Source organism: Geosmithia morbida, assembly GCF_012550715.1.
Source record: "Geosmithia morbida isolate 1262 chromosome Unknown scaffold_8, whole genome shotgun sequence".
NCBI lineage: Eukaryota > Fungi > Ascomycota > Sordariomycetes > Hypocreales > Bionectriaceae > Geosmithia > Geosmithia morbida.
The window spans coordinates 941,957-967,606 of record NW_023336195.1 but is presented as its reverse complement, the minus strand read 5'-3'; the positions used below and the strand labels follow the sequence as shown (position 1 = coordinate 967,606).

General features: G+C 52.7%; 7 protein-coding genes across 7 annotated transcripts in view; 4 read left to right on the top strand and 3 right to left on the bottom strand.

Annotated features, from left to right (window-relative positions):
• The window catches only part of GMORB2_7528 (Sugar (and other) transporter), a gene marked incomplete at both ends in the record, with an annotated part of 2,016 nt that extends 566 nt beyond the window's left edge, over positions 1-1,450 (bottom strand). Inside the window, 5 exons of the mRNA XM_035469493.1 lie at positions 65-151; positions 214-532; positions 607-712; positions 808-1,194; positions 1,283-1,450. Of these exons, the coding sequence (XP_035321188.1) occupies positions 65-151; positions 214-532; positions 607-712; positions 808-1,194; positions 1,283-1,450 (1,067 nt within the window). The remainder of the gene's footprint in view (positions 1-64; positions 152-213; positions 533-606; positions 713-807; positions 1,195-1,282) is intronic.
• A 2,172-nt stretch (positions 1,451-3,622) lies between these two features.
• On the top strand, positions 3,623-4,849 carry GMORB2_7527 (glycerate 2-kinase; the record flags this gene model as incomplete). The annotated part of the gene is made up of 1 exon (XM_035469492.1): positions 3,623-4,849. The coding sequence occupies one exon, from the start codon at positions 3,623-3,625 to the stop codon at positions 4,847-4,849; it is 1,227 nt and encodes a 408-aa protein (XP_035321187.1).
• An 8,645-nt stretch (positions 4,850-13,494) lies between these two features.
• Positions 13,495-14,550, top strand: GMORB2_7526 (Cyclin; the record flags this gene model as incomplete). The annotated part of the gene is made up of 1 exon (XM_035469491.1): positions 13,495-14,550. One exon carries the CDS (start codon positions 13,495-13,497, stop codon positions 14,548-14,550), a length of 1,056 nt encoding a protein of 351 aa, XP_035321186.1.
• A 3,186-nt stretch (positions 14,551-17,736) lies between these two features.
• Positions 17,737-19,236, bottom strand: GMORB2_7525 (mitochondrial import inner membrane translocase subunit TIM54; the record flags this gene model as incomplete). The annotated part of the gene is made up of 1 exon (XM_035469490.1): positions 17,737-19,236. One exon carries the CDS (start codon positions 19,234-19,236, stop codon positions 17,737-17,739), a length of 1,500 nt encoding a protein of 499 aa, XP_035321185.1.
• An 886-nt stretch (positions 19,237-20,122) lies between these two features.
• Positions 20,123-20,608, top strand: GMORB2_7524 (uncharacterized protein; the record flags this gene model as incomplete). The annotated part of the gene is made up of 2 exons (XM_035469489.1): positions 20,123-20,208; positions 20,536-20,608. The coding sequence occupies 2 exons, from the start codon at positions 20,123-20,125 to the stop codon at positions 20,606-20,608; spliced, it is 159 nt and encodes a 52-aa protein (XP_035321184.1).
• A 1,144-nt stretch (positions 20,609-21,752) lies between these two features.
• GMORB2_7523 (protein-serine/threonine kinase) lies at positions 21,753-23,865 on the top strand (the record flags this gene model as incomplete). Its single annotated transcript, XM_035469488.1, has 3 exons — positions 21,753-22,396; positions 22,480-23,454; positions 23,559-23,865. 3 exons carry the CDS (start codon positions 21,753-21,755, stop codon positions 23,863-23,865), a joined length of 1,926 nt encoding a protein of 641 aa, XP_035321183.1.
• Positions 23,866-24,330: 465 nt separating this feature from the next.
• Positions 24,331-25,068, bottom strand: GMORB2_7522 (splicing factor 3A subunit 2; the record flags this gene model as incomplete). The annotated part of the gene is made up of 1 exon (XM_035469487.1): positions 24,331-25,068. The coding sequence occupies one exon, from the start codon at positions 25,066-25,068 to the stop codon at positions 24,331-24,333; it is 738 nt and encodes a 245-aa protein (XP_035321182.1).
• Between the last annotated feature and the right edge of the window lie 582 nt (positions 25,069-25,650).

Below are 25,650 nucleotides of genomic sequence, written 5' to 3'. Positions count from 1 at the left end.
GGGGGAGGAGGTAAAACATGCCTTGTCAATGGCTGGGCCTGATATCTGGAGGCCGATCACAAACCCGATACCGAGCGAGATGTAGTTGAGACTAGCACGCCCAGGCTCCTGGTCATACTTATCCTTCCATACGGCAGGAAAGGATGCAAGCCTGTGCCGGCATGTTAGCATCCATCGATAGCAGCGCGGTCCATCTTCCCAAGCCCGACTCACACGAGGTACATCAGCCCGTACAGATAGCCGCGGTAGAGGCCTGTTATCTGGATCGTGGGTTGGGTGGTCAGCATGATCAGGGGCCGCACGATGCTCTTCCTGAAGAGAGCCGCCCAGGTCCTGTTGGCTGCCTCGACCTCGGTGAGGTAGTTCTTGTTGCCTGTCGACCGCCTCAGCCGGCGGGCTTTCTTGGCTAGGATGGCAGGGCGATACGTCTCGGGAAGGAAGAACAAGGCCAAGACCTGGACCACAGCATCGAGGATGGAGATTGCCCAGAAGATCCATCGCCAACTTATGTACTGGGTGAGATAGCCACCGGCTAGCAAGAGGTGGGGTCAGCAAGTACACAGAGTCCTCTCCCTGGCTGTCTACCGGCAGGAGATGAAGTCTTACCGATCGGTCCGATGACGGGACCTAGAAACGGCGCGAGGCTGTAGATGGCCACGGCGCCTCCTCGCTCGTCTGCGGACCAGCAGTCGCTGAGGACGCCCGATCCGATCTGCAGGAGATTGTCAGTGTCGGTTGTCTGTTGCCGGCGAGAGGGTGCGGGTGGTTCGTGGTCGTGTCGGGTGGGCAGGAGAGAAGACGACATACTGCTTGGGGCGCGGCACCGCCGAGACCGCTCAGGAAGCGAAAGACCATGATCTCCGCCTTGGTCTTCGAAAACCCGCACACTGTATTGAACAGCAGAAAGACCATGTTGGACGACTGCAAGACGACGACCCGCCCGTACATCTCGGACAGCGGTGCGATGATGAACGGACCTATTGCGTAAGCCAGCAGGAATATAGACATGATGAGATTTGTCTCGAAGCCCGAGGTCCCGAACTCGTCTTCGAGGTCGGGGAGAGACGGCGACAGCATGGTGGAGGCTATAGGCGAGACGAAGGTGAAGCTCGAGACGAGGATCGTGGCCGTCCACTTGGCACGTCTGGACCAATTCAGGGGGTTGGCCGGGTCATCAGGTCCGTCAAAGGTCACCTATCCATCAAGGGGGGCGAGGAGAGGCGGGTCAGCAGAGAATCTCGGACGGTCGGGATACAACCTAACCTCTCTGTAGGGATCTTACGAGATTGTCCTCGGCGGAAAGGGCAGATTCAACATCTTCGCGGGACGGGATGCTCTGATAATCGTCGTCATGAGAATCGTCATCGTGAGAATCGTCATCGTGAGAGTCAGGGCCAGGTCTCGCCACGGGATCTGCATCGCTGCATCGACGCTCTGTGGCGCGCAACATTATTGCCTCGTACCCCACGGTAGCCGTCGCCATCCTGCTGAGCTACACGACCAAGACCTGCCGATCGTCCAAGCTGTCGAGCAAGCTGACGGAGGAGAAGGATTTTGTGCAGCGGCCAATGAGACTGGGCTGACTCGAAAGGGGGAAAGGAGGACGGGAAGATGGGACAGGATAGAGAAAGGGGGAGATCGGGGATCAGCAGACAGATGCAAGTAGTCTGTGACTATAAATGGCCGCGGTGGGAACAGGAGCTGTGAATAAGATCAGAGGTAGAGGGTAAACATATAGGGATGACTCTGTCGAATTCACGCCGTCTTGGGTTCTCGGGTTCTTCCAATGCAGGCATCACTAGTATTGAACCTGGTCGCGTGCACCGATACTTATTCTAGGTCGGGCAATGATGGGCTTTGCGAGATCCATGGCAGAGGACATGATTAGCAACATGCTGGCTTGTGGTGGTTAAGCGCCTTGTGCATCTTAGTCTTGTTCTTTCTCTCTCTGTTTTGTTCTTTAAAAAATAAAGAAAAGAAAAACCGTTGCTTCGCCTCCCTAGCCTCACTCGCTCTCCTTGGGCGAAACCTCGTCTTCCGGCTCACCTTGCTGCTTCTCTCTCTCTCGCGCGCGCGCGCGCATGCGCTCTCTCATTTCCTCAGCAGAGCAGGACAACGTGGCGGTGAAACCTGCGCCTCCCAGGCTAGATACATCGACGGTCTCTTGGACGACCCGAGGGGCTGTCGTCCAAGACGCCATATGAGGCTGAGACAAGTCTCTTCAAATGTTAAGGATAACGATGCCAGGAGATAGTCGAGACTCACTGGAAGACCGATCGCGAGGGTGGGTCTACAAGGTGCATCTGGCTCGTATCACCATTGCTGATCTTCCGTACTGACGAGTGTATCCGTATTCTCGGAAAGGGGGGAAAAGAAAGGTGTGGTCCTGAAAACTACGGCACTGGAGATGGGCGGGCGTATCAAAAACCTTGAAAACCATAAAAAGACCACTGCCAAGTAATGGACCGGGGTATAATGTGGAGTGGCTGGGTGCAGTAGGCGATCTGGCGAGCTACATGACTGGGTCATATATATAGCAACGGCCCAACCAAAGACTAGCACACGCATCGCGGGGTCTCTGGTGTACATAGCTGACAACTGATGGGCGAGAGGAACTAATAATAGGATAGAGACTAGAGGAAAGAGAAGGGGGCGAGGATAGAAAAAAGAAAGGCGTGGGTGGGGGGTCCCTTGCCAATGCCACTTTCAGCCCAACCACGTGAGTTCATCCGTAGCGACGGATAGATCGTCCAAAGTATCTAGATCTCGTCGTCTGTCGCACAGCAGGGGTTATGGCTCTACTGCGTAGCTCATGGCGGGGATGGCAGTGTCCCATCTGCCCATCCAGGGCTCGAAGTGGAAGCAGGTCGCGCGACGCCAAGGCATTCGCTGGCGACCAGCTATGGCTGACTCCGTAGAGGCCGGAGAGCGGAAGACCGCATGGCGGACGTAGACGTGCCCGCGATGACCTACCGGTCTTCTGCTTCTGCTGTGGCTGAGCCGGCATGGGCCACTTCCATTGGGTGCTCAGGGGCGCGAGGGCTGCCGGTGATATCCGTTCGACTCCAAGATAGCAAGATTTCGTGCGTAGCATGGCGATAGCGGAGGGCATGTGTCGAGGTCGCTCCTGGTTGGCTTCTACCCTCCGCCTCCTTTCCTCCTCCTCTGGCCTTCTCTTGCCCTTGACGTCAACTCGTGGACGAGCCTGTTTCCCCTCTTATTTCCTGTCCGTTTCCCAAGGCCTGTTCCCTTGGTATCTCGTGCACGCCTTCGTGGCGTTGTGGCACAATGTATCCGGTGGAATCTAGCGGCTATGTATTGGGCGACGCGATGAGATGTCATCGTTTCCCGCTGCTATTCTGGTCCTCGTCAGTCGGCGTCGTCTTCGTTGCTCTTCGCCATCCTCTGCATTGTATAAGAAGCCCCTCCTCTTCCTCATTCTTCTCCTTTTCTCTCCCTACTCTCCATCCCAACGATTCCAAGCCTTGATATATATAAGCACACTCACTCCCTGACATTCCCGTCTTCCTTTACTCGTCCAAGGAATCCATACCTTTGATACACCCACGCCTCAGGCCACCCATCCTGTGCCCGTCACCCTTTCACCGAGCCATCATCAACCATGGTCATCACTGCAACGGGCGACCGTATGCGGATCTTGGTGTGTCCCTCGGGCTTCAAGGGCAGTCTCCAACCTGACGTTGCCGCCGACTGTATAGAGGCCGGCATCCTACGTGTAGAGCCCAATGCGTCTGTGCACAAGGTGCCTCTCGTTGACGGCGGGGAGGGCTTCACCCGAGCCTTGGTGGCCGCCACGCAGGGTTCCATGCACCCCGTCACCGTTTCTGGCCCTGTCGGGGATCCCGTCGACTCTTACTTCGGCTTCCTAGGTCAGAAGTCTGTGCGGACAGAGGTCAAGACGGCCGTCATAGAGATGGCTGCCGCCGCCGGCCTGAGCCTTGTCCCCTCTGCTTGCCGGGACCCCGGCATCACTACCACCTATGGCGTCGGAGAGCTGATCCTTGCCGCCATCGACGCCGGCGCGCAGCGAGTCCTGGTCGGCTGCGGTGACTCGGGAACCTGTGACGGCGGTGCTGGCATGCTGCAAGCACTCGGCGCCCGTCTCCTGGACCGAGACGGCAACGACCTGCCCACAGCGCAGGGCGGCGAGTCCTTGGTACGGCTCGCATCGATCGACTTCGCCGGTCTTGACCCGAGGGTCCGCAGCGTGTCCATCTCCGCCGCCGTCAACTGGCACAACGTCCTCTGCGGCCGCAAGGGCGTAGCGCATGTCTTTGGCCCGCAGAAGGGCGCCACCCCTCTCCAGGTCGAGCGTCTGTCCTTGGCTATGGATGCCCTCGCTCGCGTTGCCGGCCCTATCCTGAAGGATTCCAATGTCGGACTCTCACCTGGGAGTGGTGCCTCAGGTGGGCTCGGTGTTGGCCTGCGGCTGATAGGCACCACTCTGAGGCCGAGGTATGACCTGGTCATGGAGTATCTGTCTCTAGATGGAATCTTTGACCACTGTGACCTCGTCCTCACAGCCGAAGGCGGCTTGGACAACCAGACGCCCATGGGGAAGATCCCTGGAGAGATTGCCCGCCTGGCCAAGAAGAACAACCTGCCTGTCATTGCGATCGCAGGTACGATCGGGACCGGCGCCAGGGTCAACTACGATATTGGCATCGACGCCTTTGCGTGTATCCTACAACGGCCAACAACGCTCGAGGACGCTGTCAAGGAAGCGGAACGGTTGACTACGGAGAGTGCTGAGTCGGTCATGCGGCTGGTATCCATCGGTCGCATACTAGGGATCAGAAGCCCCTTCACGCAGGTGAAGACGATCTGATGCCAAGAGTGAGAAGACTTGGCGTGGGTATATTCCCGTATATGTATGTACCTTGTCTTCAAGGCCTCTTGGAGGATCTCGCGGGGAGTGGAGCAAGGAAGACATCATGTGTGTAAGTGTTAGACAAGGGGTCTGCTTAGGTAAGGGGGGGTTATGAGATAATTGATAAGATCTGCCAGATGATAGCGAGATAGTGACGAAGTAGCAATGAAGGCGCGATATAGCGTGTGATGTGTAATGTCTATTAATCGTTACCCCCCCTCCTTCCTCAAAGGCTCAATTAAGGAAGGAGACTTCTTACATGACGTTCCTTAGTAGATGTGTTCCACTTTTTTCGTAGCCCCTATTAGCAGGTCCTGGCACCTTAGCCCTAGAATACCAGTCCTAACAACGTTCTTTCCACATAGTGATCAGCTTAGGAGAAATGAGCAGTCGACTTTTCTTTAGATCTTGAGTCGAGGATATTGATAATATAGATAGAATACTATAATAAATACAATTTACAGTCCATTTCTTATTCCACAATGAGTGACGCATATCGTCCGCTTATATCGTCACACAAAAAGAAGGATGCTCGTCCCTTTTTGGTATGTCTTGTGGTATGCCGATGGTCGATGTATGTTCTTAGTTGGGTGTTTAAAGGGACAGATCCGACGTTATCCCGCTTACCTAAGCTATAGATGAAAACACAGTAAAAGTATGACAAAGCATCTAGATACTATGGACGACACATTGGTGAGTGGCGGACGATTGCCTGTCACGGCCAGTCCGACGTGCGGCCTGAACATGCGGTCCAGATCACGTGCCGCACAGGGAGCCCCACCTTTTCATTGTTGCTTAGTTCGATATCCTCTACCTGTCTCGCCGATATAAAACATCACGTCTATCTACCCTGTAGCATAGATTTGATCCTAACGACACAGTCCGTTGCTAGGTGCAATGTATTGTTATAGTCATACTGCACGCACACTGCACCATAGCCTAGATGTTTCTCCAAAGATGCCATCATGGCGCACAAGTGCACTTATCCTTCTTTTCATTCTTTCCGAGTGTAGGCGTGTTCTCCCCCTCCTTCAGCACGAACCCGTTTTCTTTTTATGTTGGTTGAAGTTAGCCGCCAAAGGACGTTGGTACAGTGGACTTTAGAAGGTACACGACGATGACCCTGGTGGTTTCCTCCCGTATCACTAGATTATTCTTGCGCAATTCAAGGATTTTTCCTTTTTCCTTTTTTCTCCCTGGCCTGCCTGGTCTGCACACGGGAACAGCTATGTCTTGTGTCTACATGCAATCTCTTGTCTTATCTTGCAATGATGACGAAGACGATAACAATCATTACTTTAAAAGTTGTCGGGCAGCAAGGTCTGACGACATGAGAGATATTATTTTCTCAATGAGAAGGCATAGATAGGTAGTATATCGGTTTTCGACAAGTCCCAGATCACTACATGCTATTCCTACCAGTACGAGTACATGTAGCCCATGCCCATAGAGGATCCGGATAAGAAAGCAGCACGTGTTATTGGTGTTTTAGTATGGCCCTCCCACTCCGTCCACTCCCATCCCACCTCGAAGCGCCCGCTCTTCAAAAAGTTGGCGGAGGGGGGGATTTTGAGGGACTGAGAGGGGGAGGAGGAGGGGGAAAGATGTACGTGTATGTGTTTCCATTTTCATGGGTTTTTTTATCAATATATATATATATATTTATATATATATATATATAGCTTTCCGTTGCTCTTCTTTACCTTTCTTGGCGGATATGCATTGCATTATTCCTGGTTCGTGACATATTGGGCGAAAACCGGAGGGATAGGTGGGGTGGTTTGGTGTGATGTGAATGTGTGTGTGTGTTGGATGAGGGGCGATTTTTCTTTCTGTGATGAGAAAACATGACATATATGAGGGGTTGAACTTGTTCTCTTCCCTTCCGTCGGCTTCTCTTATGATTGATGTTTTTCTATGTATATCACGAGGTATTTGGTATGGCAGAAGACAAGAAGGAGCATATGAGAAGCAAAGTAAAAAGGAAGAAGGGAAGAAGAATGAAGAGAAAAAAAAGATGAGAGTACCGTGATGATGATACCGCATGGTTCAAGGTCGTACTTCTGAGCCTGTACTTGCTTGTCTGTAACCTGGACTCTACATCTAAATATATACGGAGTAATACCCTTCCTGTATGAAGGCGTCATGGTACTGACACTTCTAACCAACAGGGTCAAGGCTGGATAAATATTACGCCGCAGTTACAGCTTTCTCTTCTTCTCTGCTGTACGGTGCGGATGCGGGTGCGGGTACGGGTGCAGTGCGTCCTCAATGCGTCCTCATGATGCAGGTTGTTTCCACATTGGATGGGTGTACACGCGCCACCGGACAGGTCAGCAGGGAATCGAGAGAGTACGAGTATTGCTCAACCGTTGAACTGATGTATACACTTCTCGGACCTGTAGAGTGTGAGTATTATATGTAGGAGTCATACGTGAACATGTACAACTGCCGTCAAGCTAACATGTTCTGCGAAGGGGAATCTCGCTTTCAATGAACACAGGGTAGGCCGGAAAGTAGACGATGCGGAGAAGGGAGTTACTACATGTATTATATTCCATCATCATTGTTATACAATGTCATTATTCGGATAAGACGGGGAGAAGTGTTATATCAGGCGTGGATCTGTCTATCTAGCGGGCCTTTTGTCTCTGCTATTGTCATTTTCCCTCTCTTCTTTTCTTTTAATCTTTCCTTCATATAATGGATATCATGGAAAAAGCCTTTACGAGTGAATGAATGGATGCCTGTGATGGACATTGTTGTCTGCCTGCCATCGTACACGTTACAGGCGCTAAAAACTCATGCGTGAAAAAAAAAAAAAGAGAAAAGAAAGGAAGAAACCAAACAAAACTGCGAAGTCGGACGCAGTCTTGAACTAGTCCAAGCACCCATTTTTTTTTGACGAGGTGCCAACCCATGGGGATCCTATAGAGGGGGAGGAGAAGGAGAAAGGGGGAAAAAAAGAAAAAAAGAAAATCTACAGCAGGTGGGTAGGTGGTATAGGAGGGCCCTGGAGGGGCGAGGAGGGAGGGGGAAGGAGCAGGCGGGGTAAATTCCCAAGTCGGATATTGCGTGTCAGCGGCATCTAAGAGTCATCACAAGGTTCGATATTATTGTCCGAATTGTCTGGGTGGTATTGATTGATATTAGGATTAGCAGTACAGAAGTACTGTACGGTGTGATATCACAGGTGTATGTACATGTCGCCACCTGTCAGCAAGGAAACAACAGGTAGAAAAGAAAGAGTCATCGTGATGGACAGGAATAGGCAAGAACAGCAAGGACAACGACCACGACAGACAGTCGTCGACTCTGTCGTAGGACCCTGAAAATCCGACACGCAAAACCTTGCATCGCTGTCATGACCCCGCTGCCCTGCACCGTCCTTCTTTCCCTCTCTCCGGGTGGAAGAAACATTGGGGGGGTTCATTATTGACACCAATACCATCGCAAGGCACCGCGGTCTACCATTACTAGGTAATATTACTCGTATTACGGTGTAGAGGCACTGAATAGTACCGAGCTGTACGGGCGGGAACATGTTCCAGCCAAAAGACTCTCGTATCAGTAGACCGAGCCCTCATCGAAGTTGGTCTCGGTGCGTAGGAAGTGCATCGACGGCGTCACAGGCGAAAATTCGTCAGAGGTTGAATTACGCCATTCTCCTTCTCTCTTTCTTTCTCTCTTTTTTTTTTTTTTTTTTTTCTTTTTTTTTTTTCCCCTCGATCCCCCCCTCTCTTCTTCTTCAACCCCCCCCCCTTCCTAATTGTTAATCCACCTCCTATTGTCCACTCTTCTTTCAAGTAATATCGGTTCTGTATAGTCTACAAGAGAGTGAACTGTACCATGATGAGGCATTTCTCCCCTCGCTAGACGCACACGGAGAAACCCCCACTCAACCTACGGTCTGACGAGAGTAACTTTGACGAATGTCGAATGTCACGTGTCTAGAATTCGTTCCCCCATATGGATCTAGATGGGGCCAGTCAGTCTATGGGGAATAAAGAGAGATTCTCTGTAAGTGTAAGTTTCAAGGATAAAATTGATTACAGGCATAATACTACGTCTTTCGATATTCAAGATGCTAGTACGGAATATCAAGGTAGTCCGTAGACACACAGATAATAATGATATCTCCCTACTCCGCGAGATGTGGCTTGTCGCATTAGTAATACGCTGCGGCAACCGCGACCGGACAATGTGTGGAAAAGAATAGGTGGTTGATGTTCCCCTGTATCCGGTACCCTTTACTGAATACGACTGAGGGTTTTCCTTGATGTTCGGATCAGCGGGGATTCGAGGACCCTGATTGGATGGCGGGTAAGAACCCTCGAGTGTATCGAGAAGAAAGGAGAAGAAGCGGAAAAAAAAAAACAGTCTTTTTTATTATTATTCCTTTCTTCTTTTTCTTCCCTTATTATTCTTTGGCTTGAATCCTATTGGACAGTCCCCGACTCTCTCGCCTCTGTAGTAGGCACAGGCGAGTAAACGACTACGAGTAAAAAGTTCAATGGATAATTGTCTTGTCTCCGTAATGTTCTAGCGCAGCCTCCTCTTACGGAGCCTATCTGTTTTCGTACTAAGAAGTAGAGTACAGGTACGTAGAATACGGACTCATCATCTTCAGACACGAACCCAACGGAAGGAGAACACAGAGAGAGTGAAAGGCAAGAGAAAAAAAACAGAGAGGCTGTCAAGATACACACGCACACATAAAGTGTCCTCACATCATGTGACCCCAAAGGTGTGATATGTGGCCTGGCTTTTGCTGCCTTGCAACTCCCAACAAGGCGACGTGTAGGCGCTTCGGTAAGTACGGAGCGTCGCCGACTGCTTTTGATTGGAAACTAATACCTGTACGAGTACGGAGTCTCAGTCTTCGATACGACTTGCATATTCTTTACCTCTCTCTCTCACTTCTCTCTACACAACCTGTTGACAATATGACTTCTTCTCGCCATCCAAAGATGTATCCAGTATCCACTCGGATAGATATGACTGGGTGTACACACTGGAAAGCAAAAAGAGGTCGGTGGCCCATGGGCGTGGGTTGGGTGGCGCGTTTGTTGTTGTTGGGGGGGGGGGGAAGGGATTGACGTATCTCAATGGGCAAGAATTCAGTGGCGGGTTACCTGCCAACGTCATACTGCTTCGCTCTGTACAAGGTGTGCGCATGCAACCCCCGTGGTATTGGTACAGAGGTACAGTGTACTCCATAAGCTGTAGGTGGTAAATTACGACGTATCATTACTCGTACTTTTATTCCTCTCTGTCTCTGTCTCTGTCTCTCTCTTCTCTCCCTCTCTTCCTCTGGTGTGTCCATCGGACCTTGGTACAGGTAAGAAAGCGATGCCCCTTGCCGCCACCACCGTCAACGACAGGGTTAAAGAGGTCAGAGGTGAAAGAGCGCTATTTATATGTACGAGTATCATACCACACATGTACGAGTACCACGTATTGATTTTTGGTGACCCCTTTCTGCTTTTTCTTTCCAGGCATGCAGATACGTAGTGAAGAGCCTGAGAATACAGGCAGTAAGTACGTAGTATTATTACTATTGATATAGGAGCGTCCCGGTCACTCTCAGTGTGCATCGTAAATATACTGCCCGCTCTCCTCTGTCTTGGGTAGAAGCTCTCGGAGATGTCAGCTGGGCAACACGGAAAGAGCAGGTGCGTCGAAATCATCTAACAGGGCTGTCTGCTCCTTCCCACTCTCTCTGGCAGGTCAAACAGACACAGAATGAACTTTCCCTAAGCCATGGAGCCTGGAGGCCAAGACGGCTTGGTGGAGCGCTGTAATAAACTGATACAGGGCCCCCCCTTAGGCTCTAGCAGGGAATGGACGCGGTACATTCCATCCATCCATGAAGGGGGGGGGGGGAGACTGTCCCTTTCAGAAACTTACTTCAGGGACGGGACACGCAACCTACCGGTACGATATATTACGAGTATGTAATATTACTACTGTTAGGTATTGCTCCGTACCGTACTAATAATGGACAGGTGTATTATTATCTCCTGCGCCATGAGGGGGGGAGACCCTTCCACACATTGGGACGCCGAGGATTTCTTACTGGTACTGAGTCGTACAGATTACATGGAGCGTAAAATTGCTAGAGACATGTAATAAATTACGGGGTTGAAGGGTAATTTACCAGGACGGGGGAATAACAGAGACAACAACAGCAACAACAGCAACAAAAATAATAATAACAACAACAACAACAACAACAACAACAACAGCGCGGCATGCGCCTGTGTTTTGTGTGTGCCTGTGGGAGAGTAATGCTAATAATGTATGGTATGATTTTCATGCTGGTAATATTCTTCATGCTCACCCCGTCCGTCATTCTCGTCGCCATCCTCCCCACCCTGGAGTGGTAATAGGTGCCAAGAATTGATGCCGATTGAGACTATCTGGCCGTACATGTATTGAGCAATAGCACGCAGGAGTGAAGAGGAACCCATGTAACATACTCTCGTACGGTACGGATAGGCATACGAAGGAAAACCCTGTGCGAGTACGGTATTACCACGAGTACATAATACACTCTGTAATAAGTATACTCTCGAGTTCTGTGCAGGGAAAAGTATGGGGAGTAAAAATAGATCTGGTACTCACATCCGTACGAGTACATACGAGGATATAATATGTACAATGCCTTGGAGACTATGGAATTACGGATGACAGTACGTACCGGACCGCGGGCACTGCTTGCTGTGGATACAGGGCTCACTTACTGTACGATACTCCATACTTACCGTATTAACCCCGAGACCACCGTCCAGAGCCTAGACCACCCCCGGAGCAGCCAAGGCAGCATCAACCATCCACCACACACCACGGTACGAGCATTACAGTTTTCTCTCTCCCAATACCTCTCTCTTCTCCCTCCAGTAAGAATATTACATGCTAGTGCTGGTAGCCAATAGTAGTACTGGTATTAGGTAGTACTTGAGAAGTGAAAGGCACCGTAATAGGCGATAGTAGTGAGATCTGAGTGGTTGCGAGTCGTACGAGTACGGACACTTGTACTCCATCATGTACAGTCACTCGTATCGTCATTCGTAACCTGAAAAGGCAAACTGAAAAGGCAGCCTGGAGAGGGTAGACTGGAAGAGGAGGGTAGACTAGAAGAGGAGGGTAAACTGGAGAGAGGGTAACCTGGAGAGGGTAACCTGGAGAGGATAACCTGGAAAGTAGCCGGAAAGGTACGAGTACTCGTACCGTAACGCTACAGTACCCGTACACGCAACGCCAGTCGCTCTTTCCCAAACCACCCGACCACCAGACCAAAGTCCACCCACCCCCTGGTGCCCACCGCCCAAACGCCCCTAGCCAGTCCCAACCGGTCCCAACCAGTCCACTGCCTCAGACGCCGTCCCCAGGTGTCCACCACACACACCAGCTTTTTTTTCTCTCTCTCGCTCCCGCCCCAGTCTCTCCCTCCCCCCCCTTCTAGGCTCTCTCCCTCTCTCTGTGCCCATCAACTTCGCCGCCGCCCATCCTGCGCCTGCAGAGACCCGTTTCCACGCAGCAGACGCTAAGGAGGAGGAAGAGGGCTCATCATCTTTCACCTCGTTTCTGCATCCTTTTCTCTCTCTCTCTTCTTCCTTCTTTGGCCTCCTCTTTCTCTTTTTTTTCCTCCTCCACCCCCATCCTCTCTCTCTCCCCTCCGCCCTCCCCCCCTTCTCCTATTCTCTCCTACCAACCCGACAAGAAGACGAAATACCTTGAATCCGTCAAGTCGGGTCAACGGACATTTCTCTTTTTTACTTTTATCCTTGTCCCGTTTGACTACCGGATAAAGGTTCATCTCTTTTTTATCCTTCTTTCCATCTCTCGTGTGTAATATCTCCCGCTTGAGAGACAGACAACATAAACCCTCCGCTTTCTTACTCACGCCTATGCAATAACGTCTAGAGGAAAAAAAACCCTGCTTTTTTTTTCCTTTTTGCATCTGCATGTATATGAAGTGGCTGTTCTTCTCTCCCTGTTCGACGACCCTTTGAACCTTTTCTTTCCCTTTTGGTGAGTTTCCCCAACCTTGGCCACTTTGCCTCCGCGCTGCTGTTTTGCCTCTTCCCGACAAAATCCCAGAGTTTACTACACCTCCGACATCAGAATATCCCTCTAATATAAGTACGACTGCAGACGCCTTTCTTCTTTCTTCAAAAAAACCAGTCCTCCAACGCAGGAAGACATACATCAACGCCTCCTCTGTATCCTTTGACTGAATACCCGACGACTTCTTCCCCTTACGTTGCGACACGGGTGCGGCATCACTACACGACGCAACCCTCGATTCGATAATTAAGAGAACCCCTCTTCTGTCTACTCATCACGGTATAATCGGGTATTGTTAAATGGCTCGGCAGCTTGACTAAAGGTCGACTGGTCTACTCGCTCCAGCTGTTCTCAGCCCTGACCTTTTCTACCTTTCTTCCCATCCTCGCCGTCAGTTGTCTTGAGACGTCCCCCCATCCGCAGAGCCTACGTTCTACTGGTGGCTGAACACCTCAGGACTCGACGCACGTCCTCGGTTCGGCAAAGGTTCTTGCAGAGCTCTTTGTCGGTCCCCCCCTCCGTTCTTCATCATGCCGGGCGGCGTGTGTGCCGTCCTCGACTACGAGGTCGAGGCCATGGCTGAGTATGTTGCCGAGATGGCCACCCGCGTCATCACCCCCGAGGCCCCCATCACCTCGGCCTTCCGCAAGTTCGTGTCGCAGATCCTCACCTCGACCCGTCTGCCAAGCACCACCATCCTCCTAGGCATGAACTACCTCGCCAAGAGGATCAACACTATGAAGAGCCAAGGTCCCTACAAGGCCTCCGAGGGCCAGGTGTGGCGCTACCTCACCGTATCGCTCCTCCTGGGAAGCAAGTTTCTGGATGACAACACCTTTCAGAACCGCTCCTGGTCCGAGGTCAGCGGAATACCCGTCGCCGAGCTCAACTCGCTCGAGTTTGAGTGGGTCCAGTCCATGAATTGGCGCCTCTATGTCAACCTCGACAAGAGCAAGGACTACCAGGCGTGGCTCGAAAACTGGCGTGAGTGGCAGCAGCTCAAGAAGCGCCAAGCCCAGGCCGGCAGGGACAAGCTCTCGTCCGTCCTGCCCGCCATCAACACCGACCTCGCCCGCTACAGCAGCAGCCGCCGCTCCCCTCACTCTCGCTACCTCCAGGATCAGGTCGCCGAGTACGAGCGCTACGAGTCTCTCAAGCTTCACCAGCAGCAACCGCACCACCACCACCACCACCACCACCAGGTCTTCCACCATCAGGATGTGTCCGCCTGGACTCACAACCCTTGGAATGCTGCTCCTCTGACGCCTCCCGACTCGGGTTACGGCACACCCGATGGCTACGGATTGTCTGCCACGTCTAGCAACGCTAGGTACAACGACTGGTTCGCCCAGGCCGCAGCCTGCTACAGCAGCAACGCCAACAACCTCGGACGCTACTCGCACGCCCCTGCGCCGAACCCATTCTACCAGGGCCGTCAGTCTCACTATGTCCACGGCTATGGCTACGGTCACCACCATGGCTGGGAGCACGGCCTGGCCGAGTGTAGCTGTCCCAACTGCGTCAGCCCCATGAAGCAGGCTCCCTATTTTGCGACCCACTCCTATGGCCAGACGGTCATGGGCTGACGACTTTTACTTCTCTTCTGGTGAACATTCTTTCTTCTCTTTCATTCGCTTCACTTCACCAACCTTGACCAACAAAAGTTTTTTTTCTTAATTGTTTTTTTTAACGAAATTGTTCTTGGAACATGGATACACAAAAGATGGATTTCTGGGTTTTGACGGACGCAACTTTTTTTTTTCGACCATTATTCTTTTTTTCTCGACTTTTTCCTTTTTCTTTTTACACAGGCCGGGACTACGATACGCATTTCAGATACCCCCCCCTATCGGCATGAAGGAGTTGTTGTCAACAATGGAAGGTTCAAGAGAGAGAACCATGTCAAGCCGTCGGTCCGTGGATATTGATCCCTACTACGGGTGATGCCACATTACGAACTCGCGTCCCACGGCTTTATTGTTTTATTTTTTTCAAGGAAGGCGTCTTTGTTTCTCCCATTTTCCCCCGCGTTCGGGTATATACACCCCTTTTTTTTATTCTACCTATGTGGACCATTGGTACATGCACAAAAGGTCACCCGGCGTTTCGATGTTTTACTTCTATTGATTCCAGTTTTCGTTTTTTTCTTATGTTTTTTTTCTACGAATCATTTCTTACGCCCCCCTTTTCCCTTTTCTTGCCCGATAGACTTTTTCTAAATTTTTTTTCTTTGTTTGGTTTCCTGCTACGTCAAAGTGTCGGGCAGCAGCATCTTCTTTGAGGGCATTCATTTCTTATATTCTTCTACTTGCCTACGAGGCAGGAGACACTCGGATTGCGGAGCACAGAGGATGATGACAAACTGCATCAGGGAAAAACGAAATCAGATCCATCCTCATTCGACGCTGCCTGTGTCGTCTGTCCAACATGTTCGACTGTCTTGTGTGGCCTGTGATGCAAGTCACGTCAGGCAAGTTTCCGGCTTCGCGGCCTTTTTTCTCTTTTTTTTGCTTTCTTGCTATGAACTATACGACTACGCAACACATTTCAGAAAAAAAAACGTCTTATCCTCTTTCACAACCAGTATACACATTTTATATCTCTTGTTTAGGTGGTTATCATTCTTACGCACCACCAACCTCTTGCCGTCCCCGTCTCCGTTGAAAGGTCGAGACAGGAAGATGGCAAGAGCAAAAAAAGATTGGGGCATCATGATTGGGGTGCATTGCATTATTTTAGCGATCCTTTTCTTCTCCTTTTTTTTCGTTCCCCTTTCTCTTCCTCAGCAGAAGGAATGAGCTTTATGCTTTTTTTTTTTTTTTGTCTGTCTTTTACTTTCCTCCCCCTTTAACAAACAGATTGTCTTTTCACAATCCCCATTGATCGATATCAGTCCTGGCCTTGTCAGTTCCTGTTTGGTCAAAGAATAAATAGTTCCATCAAGAGTTACTGTTAAAGAAACCTTGTTAAGAGACCTGGAGAGTCCGCGGGAGTCCTTGTGAAGAGGCCTTGTTTGCTAAGAGATATTGTTAAAGAGTGCATTGTCGAGGCCTTGTTGAAAAGGTAATCTGGAGACTATTAAGAGTCCCGGAAAGAGAACAGAACATGATGTGTTGAGTGGATAGATATCTCGCACCTGGTACGCTCTTCATAAAGAACCAAAGAATCAGAGGATCAGAAAAGATTTCAGATTACATTGAGATATCTTGACGATGATGACGTATTTTGTGCTGTGATGTTGGGTTTGGCGTGCTTTGATGGTTTTGGTGTGATGGTGACGGTGGTGACGGTAAAAATTCGGTTGTTGGTGCGAGTAAAAAAGCGAGTACAAAAGAAGGGAAACAGAAGGTCGTGTTCCCTGTCCTGTCCCGTCATGGGATGATCTCAACCAGATCTTCAAACTCGCATTTTCATTCACTCACACCAAGTCGTTGTTTACTTTTGCGTGGTGTCTTATTTCTCAATTTGGACACACGCACACGCAGATATAATCACTACTAGTACTTGCTAATTCTTCTATACTGGTCGGAAGTTTTGAAGATACCAAGCAAAAAAAACAAAACACAAAACACCAGAAACAAAAAAAAGAAACAGAAACAAAGAAAAAAAATGTCGAGATTCGTATCGGGTGGTACAATCGGAACGGGAGATTCGTCGGCCCCGGAAGGAGCATCATCGTCATCGGCATCAGTACAAGCAAAAGGGTCAGGGCCAGGGTTTGGGTCAGTGTCAGTGTCGACGGCATCAGCATCAGCATCAGCATCAGCATCGGCATCGGCATCGGCATCGGCACAAGACGTCAGATCTAGTAAATTGGCGGAATGGGAGGCCGTTCAGAAGGAATTAGATGCCGAGAGGAGTCGTCGCGAGGAGGCTAGGAGGAAGGCGGCTATGGGGGAGGAGAAGAGTTTATATGAGATTCTTCAAGAGAATAAGGGTAAGGTGTTCTTTTATTTTTATTCTCATTGTGATTTTTTTTTTTCCCTTTGTGTGTCTCGCCACACAAGCACTCTTCCCATATTGAACCCCCCTCTCTTTATGTTTTCTCTCTCTCTCTCTCTCTCCCCGTCTGTCTCCCTCACATGCTAACTGGAAAAAAAACCAGCCGCAAAACAAGCAGCATTCGAGGAACAGAACAAGATCAAGAACCAGTTCAGAGCACTAGACGATGACGAGATCGACTTCCTAGAAGAGGTACGCGAGAAGAAGAGACGAGAGGAGGAGAGGGCGAAGAGAGAGGTGGACGAGGGGATCAGAGCTTTCAGGAAGCAGCAGGAGCTCGAGAAGGCTGCCGGCCGAGGCGCAGGCGCAGGCGCAGGCGGAGAGGGGAACGGCGAAAGCTGGGAGGTTGGGAGGAAGAGGAAGCGTCTTGCTAGGGAGAGGGAGATTGTCAAGAGGAAGGGGAGGGTGGAGGGTCAGAGGGAAGGGACTAGGAAAGGAGAAGATGAGCAAGCTGAAGAAGAAGGAGAAGGAGAGGGAGAGGGAGAAGAAGGAGAAAAAGAGGACGGGAGAGAGTTGAAGAAACAAGGGGGAGAGAACAAGGTCAAGAGACCAAGTCTCCTTGTAGACTACGGTTCCGACAGTGATTGATTTGAATATAAACATTCATGACTTGTAAATATGGCTTTTTATATATACATACCGATGGGACAAGATTTCGATTCTCTAATACGCAAACCGAAAAAAACCCCATCAATAAACAGATCCAATTCTATACAGAACATGAGAAACATAATGATACATATATTACATCAACCCAACGCTTAACCGCATTACTCATCCAGGTTCCCGACGTTGGGACCTCTAGGCTTTTCACTGACCAGATCGACCCCCCAACTCCACAGACCCCTCAGCATACCCTTGACCTTACCCTCGACCTCCTCCTCCGGGACCTGGATGGCGGCCGCACGCTCCTCGACGTCGGCACCGAGCTCGAAGCGGCGCATACGTCCGGCGATGCGGGGGTCCATGGCGAGCGGGGATATCCATATCTTTTCCTTGGGAGGCCGGGCAGGCGTAGCGGTAGCATCCCCTCCCGTGCTGTCGGTCTCGACGGGCCCGTCGGGCTTCCAGACGCTCTTGGGCCAGTTCTTCTCCTCCCCCTTGAGGATGAGCTGCTGCTCGTACTGGGACTGGCCGTCGTCGGTGCCGTCCCGGGGCACCTCGCCGGCGTCGATGGACCGGTACTCGCGCGAGGCGGCGTAGCACACGGCCGCCACCTCGCGGCCGATGTCGTCGGCCAGCTTGCGGCGGTTGAGGAACCAGCCCAGACGGACAAAGGTGGAGCTGAAGCCTAGGCGGTGAGGGAACGCGATGGTCGCCGACGGGGACAGCTCGGCCGGGATGGTGGGGGGCAGGGACGAGGCGGCGTAGTCGGATGGGGAGTTGTACGGTTGGGGCTGGGGGGGACGGTCCGACTTTTTCTCGGCCGCCTTCTCCTTCTCCTCGGCTTCCTTATTCTTCCGATCCTCGTCTCGGGGCTGCTCGGCGTCGTCGACGACGGCCTTGGGTGCCTCGACAGCAGAAGCAGAAGAAGAAGCAGGAGGAGCAGCGGCCGCAGCAGCAGCGGCGGCGGCGGCGGCGGCGGGCATCTCGGGCTTGACAGGCGCATCCAGGGGACCGAGCCAACCCTCGTGAAGGCCACGGACGTACTCCTTCCAGGCGTGGCGCCCGATGACGACGTCGCCCCGGACGCCCTCGTATTCGGGCAGGCCCATCTTGCGCCTCATCTCCACGAGCTGCGACTCCTCGGTGGGGGCGACGTCCTCGCCCGGCCTCTCGACCTCCCTCCTGGCGCGGCGGACCTTCTCGGCCACGGCGGCGCGGACGTCGCCCTGCTGACGGCCCTGGACGAAGTCCCAGTCCAGCCCCGAGGCGGCGAGCACGGGCTTGACGTACTCGATGTAGTGGTCCTGGGCGGCGCGGATGCCATCGCCCGGCGGGCTGGCGAGGTACACGGTCAGCTTGCGGGGCAGCTGGTTGGCCGACGAGATGGTCTCCTCGGCCAAGGGGGACACGACGCGCCGCCACTTGGCCGTCGCCCGCCTCTTCTCTCGCCTGTCGTAGACGATGGCGGACGCGAAGGCGATACCCACGCCCCAGAATATCAGCCAGTTGCGCGATGGAAGCTTGCGAGGCAGGTTGGGGATGCCCATCATGCGCAGGGCGGGGTTCTGTGGTTTCTGGGCGGCCGCCGGCGCGGCCGCCGGCGCCGGTGACCGCGTCGGTGACGGTTCCACTGAGCCGCCGGTTGGTGCTGATTCCGACGACATGGTTATGATGGTTGATTGGGAGGGTCGTCGTTTGCTGTCGGGGAGAGGTTGGGAAAGTGCAATCCCTGGTTGGTGGTGGTGGTGGCCAGGGGAGATGAGAGAAAAAAAAAATACCTACATACATATATGGTAAAGCTAGCTTGGTCGGTGCGATAAGATAAGAAGAGAAAGAAAAAGAAAAAAAGTCCGTGCAGCGGCTCCGAGCTCCGTGTACGGAGCTTGAGCTTGGTGCGTAAGGTGCTATATAGATCTGGGCAGGTCTAGATTCAATCGTAGGAGTATTACTATCCTGGACCAGAGCATGTATTCGATGCTATCTCATGGAAACACTGTACTCGTCAGACTTCTTTGTCTGGCCCATGCCATCTTGGAGGGTTCTGCCAGCTGAGCTTTGAAGTCTCCTCCAGCAACAGGTGCCATCTATCGTATGCATTGTATATGCGAATTGCTGTATATATGAATTGTTGTATATATATGAACGATGAATAACTGAACCGAGTCAGTGAGCTTGGTTTTTTCTCTGTTTATTATTACTCGGACCGAAGGACAAGGGGAGAGAGAATAGAGAGAGTAGAGAGAGAGTAGAGAGAGAGAGTAGAGAGAGAGAGTAGAGAGAGAGAGTAGAGAGAGTAGAGAGAGAGTAGAGAGAGGGAAGAGAGAGGGAAGAGAGGGAAGAGAGGGTAGAGAGGGAAGGCTTGGAAGAGGAATGAGAAGATGTTTGTGCCGCGTACATGCCGCCATGCCATACAAAACTTCTATCCCGCGTCGTAGGTTGATGTACTCGACGCCACAACGGACAAGGAACTTGGCAGGCCCATATGTTTCTGCATTCTTTACTCGACGCGGGGGAATGAAGGAAACGAGGGAGACCGACAAACAAAGGTTCATGGTGTGCGCACTCTACGGAGGGCACGGCGCCAGGTCCTGGTCATTCACCCCTGCCACATCACCGTCTGCTGTTCTCGTCTCGTGGTAGGCATCTCAACCGCCGCGACGGGACGATGTGACGGGACCGGAGGAGATGCACGGTATTATTGTATCACATCGCAAGTACAGAGTACATGATACAGAGCAGTCGTGCACGCTTCCAAGAATCCGGACTGCGTTTCTTATAACAATAACAACAACAATAACAACAACAGCAATAACAACAACAGCAATAACAACAACAACAACAACAACAACAACAACAACAACAACAACAACAACAACAACAACAACAACAACAACAACAACAACAATCATAACCATGATAATGATAATACTTCGTACATGCGTACGGGCACTCGAGACAAGCAGGCGCTACCAGTTCCGTCCCGCCAACACGATGGACGGACTGGGCGGCTCCAGTGTGCTGAGAGCGGACCGCTAGGGCGCTGCGATACCGCTATAGCTAGACCACCTGGGCACTGTACGGCTACGCGCATACCTGCCACTCAACCATTGTACGGGTACAGATTACCTCGGGCGGTATCACTCCCCTGATGTAGCACACGCGATATTACAGGACGCTACAGTGGACGCCCCTCCACCTTGAGCCCTCCACCACCTCCCCGACTCCTCCCCGGTCTCCCCTTGCCGGGTGGCCTGTGCTGCGCTTCGCTACCGCTGTTTGTCTTGTCCTCTCAGGTTCCCGCGAGCCCTGTCAGTCCCTTGTGTTTTGGTACGGGCACACCACTGTACGCATATCACCGTACGACTACAGGCGTCATCATCACGTTGTTAGCGTGTGTGCTGCTGCTGCTGCTGCTGCTGCTGCTGCTGCTGCTGCTGCTGTCAACCGTTGATTGACCGGTCTGTGCTGGTATAATATATTACCATTGTCGTGTGTGTGTGTGTGTGTATGTGTGTGTGTGTTGTGTGTTCTGTAATACGGTGTTGGTGTTGACTTGGTGGGGGAAGGCACAACCCCCCTCAATTCTCTCTATTCGCTCTTGCCTCCCGTTGCCATTTTCCCAGCTTCTTAGTACGGGCACTCGTAGCTCCCCTTACCCCCCCCCCCCCCCCCCCTTGCTCTATATTATTATAATCAGGGGAGACACTCCATCTCGACTTCCTCTCCTCCTTATTCTACGCCGTGATCCTCCTCTTCCCTTCCGTTCCGGCATGTCAACCTCACCTTCCTAGTGCTGTGCATCCCTGTCTCCTCTTTTTTTTTTTTTGCCCCATCTTGTCTCCTCGTGCATGTCTCGGGTGTAGCACATCTGCAGCCACTGCCTACGCCCCGCCCCCTCCTCGCAGTCGGCCATCTTGCTTGACCGCTGCCACTCTCTGCCCCTTGATTCCCACGCAGAGAGCTACTGAGCAAGAGTGTACTCTGTAGAGAGCCATCTAGCAGTGCTTGCATCTCGTCTTCACCTCCGACCCCATATCGCCTTTCTTTCTCGCGAGTACGAGAAGTATTACTCCTTCTCCCCAACTCTCCTTCCCCCGTGGCTGGTCCCCCGCCGCCCCGCGCCCCCCCTCCTGATACACCACACCTACTCCGGCACGGACGAAGAAGAAAGAAAACCATCATGGACCCCAACAATCGGTTGCACCTCAACTTTGACAGCAACCAACAGAGGTTGCCTCTTCCCAACGACCGCGCCTATCCCACCACGCCCTCGACCTTTCCCCAGCCCGTCTTCCCCCAGCCTGGGAGCCAACAAGCCGGCGCTGGCGGTCTGCACCCTCAGCCGCAGCAGCAGCCGCAGCAGCAGCAGCAGCAGCAGCAGTATGCCGCTCAGGGATACTTCTCCCAGCCTCAGTACCAGCCTCAGTATGCCGCACAGCAGCAGACCGCCGACACCCCCGCCGCCTACCAGCCCCGGTCCAATACGCCCGGCAGCGACCCCAACACCGGCCTCGCCCACCACTTCTCCCACCAGAACCTAGGCGGTGCTGCCCCGCGCAACCCGGCCTACGCCCGCAACCCCTCTCCCGGTCGCCGTCCGCGCACCTCGGGGAGCAGCGGTCAGCACCCCGCCCAGTCTGGGTACGGCTCCACGCCTCCTCTGCCCAGCCAGGGTTCCGGCTATGTCAGCGAGTTCCAGCAGGCTCCAGAGCGGAATCCGGACAAGTACGGGACCAACGCCAACGGCAACCAGAAGAAGGCCTCCCAGCTGGCTGCTGATTTCTTCAAGGACAGCGTCAAGAGGGCTCGCGAGCGCAACCAGAGGTAAGTCGGCTGTTCGAGAATCTACGCCACTGCCCCCGACCCCTGACGCATATGCTGATGTACCCTCCCCCCCCCCGGCGCAGACAGAGCGAACTCGAGCAGAAGCTCCAGGACCCCAGCCAGAGCGCTGCCAGGAGGGAGCAGCTGTGGTCCAACGCTGGACGCAAGGAGGCTCAGTACCTGCGCTTCCTCCGCACGAAGGACAAGCCCGAAAACTACACAACCGTCAAGATTATCGGAAAGGGTGCCTTTGGCGAGGTCAAGCTGGTCCAGAAGAAGGGCGACGGCAAGATCTTTGCCATGAAGAGTCTGATCAAGACGGAGATGTTCAAGAAGGACCAGCTGGCTCACGTTCGATCGGAGCGTGACATTCTTGCCGAGTCCGACAGTCCCTGGGTCGTCAAGCTGTACACCACCTTCCAGGACCCTTACTTCCTCTACATGCTCATGGAGTTCTTGCCCGGTGGCGATCTGATGACGATGCTCATCAAGTATGAAATCTTCTCCGAGGACATCACCCGCTTCTACATGGCCGAGATTGTCCTCGCCATCGACGCCGTCCACAAGCTCGGCTTCATCCACCGCGACATCAAGCCGGACAACATTCTCCTCGACCGTGGTGGCCACGTCAAGCTGACCGATTTCGGTCTCTCGACGGGCTTCCACAAGCTCCACGACAACAACTACTACCAGCAGCTTCTGCAGGGCCGGTCCAACAAGCCCCGCGACCGCAGCTCCGTCGCCATCGACCAGATCAACCTGACGGTTAGCAACCGCTCCCAGATCAACGACTGGCGTCGCTCCCGCCGTCTGATGGCCTACTCGACCGTCGGAACCCCCGACTACATCGCCCCCGAGATCTTCACCGGCCAGGGATATTCGTTTGACTGCGACTGGTGGTCCCTGGGTACGATCATGTTTGAGTGTCTTGTGGGATGGCCGCCATTCTGCGCCGAGGACAATCACGACACCTACCGCAAGATTGTCAACTGGAGGCAGACGCTGTATTTCCCCGACGACATCACGCTTGGTGTCGAGGCGGAGAATCTGATTCGAAGGTATGGCCTCTCCCAGTTCCTCCCTCCATCTCGACCTCACTCTTCCCCTTCCCCTTCCCTCCTTAGTCTACATCCTGCAGAGAAGACTGGCTGACACTCCATAGCATGGTCTGCAACACAGAGAACCGCCTCGGCAGGGGTGGAGCTCACGAGATCAAGAGTCATTCCTTCTTCCGCGGCGTCGACTTTGACAGTCTTCGACGCATCCGTGCTCCATTTGAGCCCAGGCTGACGTCCAACATTGACACGACCTACTTCCCCACCGACGAGATCGACCAGACGGACAATGCCACGGTGCTCAAGGCTCAGGCTATCCAGCAGGGTCGTACTGGTCCTGTCGAGGAGTCTCCCGAGATGAGCCTGCCGTTCATCGGTTACACGTTCAAGCGCTTTGACAATAACTTTCGATAGGCTTACGATGACGGTCTGAGGGATGACGTGATGACGGGATCATGAGATACCAGGAGATGTGTGTGTGTTGGGGGGGGGAGGGGGGGAGGGTAAAACAAAGGACAATAAAAATACATCAAAAATAGCTTCGCACATGCGTACGCACGATCAAGAAGAGACTGTCGACTTGTATATGTGTTCATCTGAACAGGCCTGGATGAATGGCAGACACCATACTAAGGCACCATGCGATCTATGCGCGTACTCGGCAAGATGCAACAGGAAACGGATCAATGTTTTGAATTCAACTGGCGGCTTCACGACGTGATTTTGAATCAGCAGTTTCCAAAGACAGAGAAGTTCAATTAACGCCGTGCTATCTGATACATGATTCCCTCGTATGTACGCCGTGGCAGAGACAGGTGTTGGAGCTCAGTGATGTGGTGGGGTTATCATCAGGTTTGAATGCCACCGAGCATAGCAGCATCATGCCCTTGCCATATTAGCAGGAGCGGCCAGGCCGGGAGCAGCATTATACCTCTCCTCCCTCTCGGTCATGAACATGATCTGGATCCAGTACTCCTTGGCATCCGGGTCCCAGAAGTCGAACTGGCGATCGTCACGCTTGTCGAGCTCCCTGGCGGGTATCTTGAAGGCGACGGTCTCGTAGGGCTCGGCGGCGACGAGGAGGTACTGGTAGTTCCTGTCGGGGTCCTCTACGCGCTGCGTGAAGGCGTTCATGACCTGCCACCTGGGCGGGTGGCCGCCGGGGATGGCGTCTGGGTATTGCAGCTGGAAGAGCAGGCCCTGCTGCCGGGAGACGGGGTCGCGGATCTTTGTGATCTTGTAGCCCGGGCGGCCTATCTTGATGGCGTTGCGGCGGGATTGGGCCTGCTGCTGCTGCTGCTCCAGCAGGTTGCGCTGGGAGGACGAGGACGAGGAGCCGGCGGTGCGCTGCTCGCGGGCGGCACGGCGGGCGAGGTTGGTCTGGTGCTTCTTGCCCTGGGTGTGGGCCAGGTACGAGCCGTCGTTCTGGTGAACCGTCAGGCAGAGGCGGCACTCGAAGGAGCCGACGTGGTTCTTGAAGAAGTAAGGGTCGCGGTCGAGGTCGATGGTCTCGAGGGCGAGCTTGCGGAGGCGCTCGCGCCGGTCGGCGTTGGAGGCCGACTGCGAGGCTACGCCGCCGCCGCCAAACTTGGAGCCAGCACGATTCTGGTAGTCCATCTTCTTGATTTCCTCTGTTTCTTCTTTTCTTCGTCTTCTTTCTTTCTTCCCCCCCCTTTATGTGTGTGTTTTGATGGGGATGTTGATTCGGGCTTGTCTGAACGTCATTGGCCTTGTTGCTGGCTGACGGAATTGCGCGTCGGGAATATCTTCGGTTGAATTGGCACGTGTATCATTATTATTACATAGTAGCAGAGCGGAGCGAGAAGAGCAGCCTCCCCCTCTGGTCCCCGGAACAGATGTATAGACACTAGTGTAACTAGGCTGTCAAGAAAACATGTAAATTCTATATAAATATATATAAACTAATGCATAGAGCATTCACTAGAGAGTAAGTGTTTGCGCGGAGTGCTTTGTATAATATCGTGTGATGTTGACCAGAGAAACAAAAGTACGTGCTGAGTAATTCTGTATACATTGTAATCTGTACAGATTATACCGATGTAGAGGAAAAAGTTTCTGGTGGACTAGGCGGTGAGGGATTGACGGGCAGAATCGACATGCCACTTGAATTTTTACTCCAAAAATTTTGGTTTCCACCGCCACATTAAGCGTCGAGTTCTCGAACAGCTTTTTTTTTTC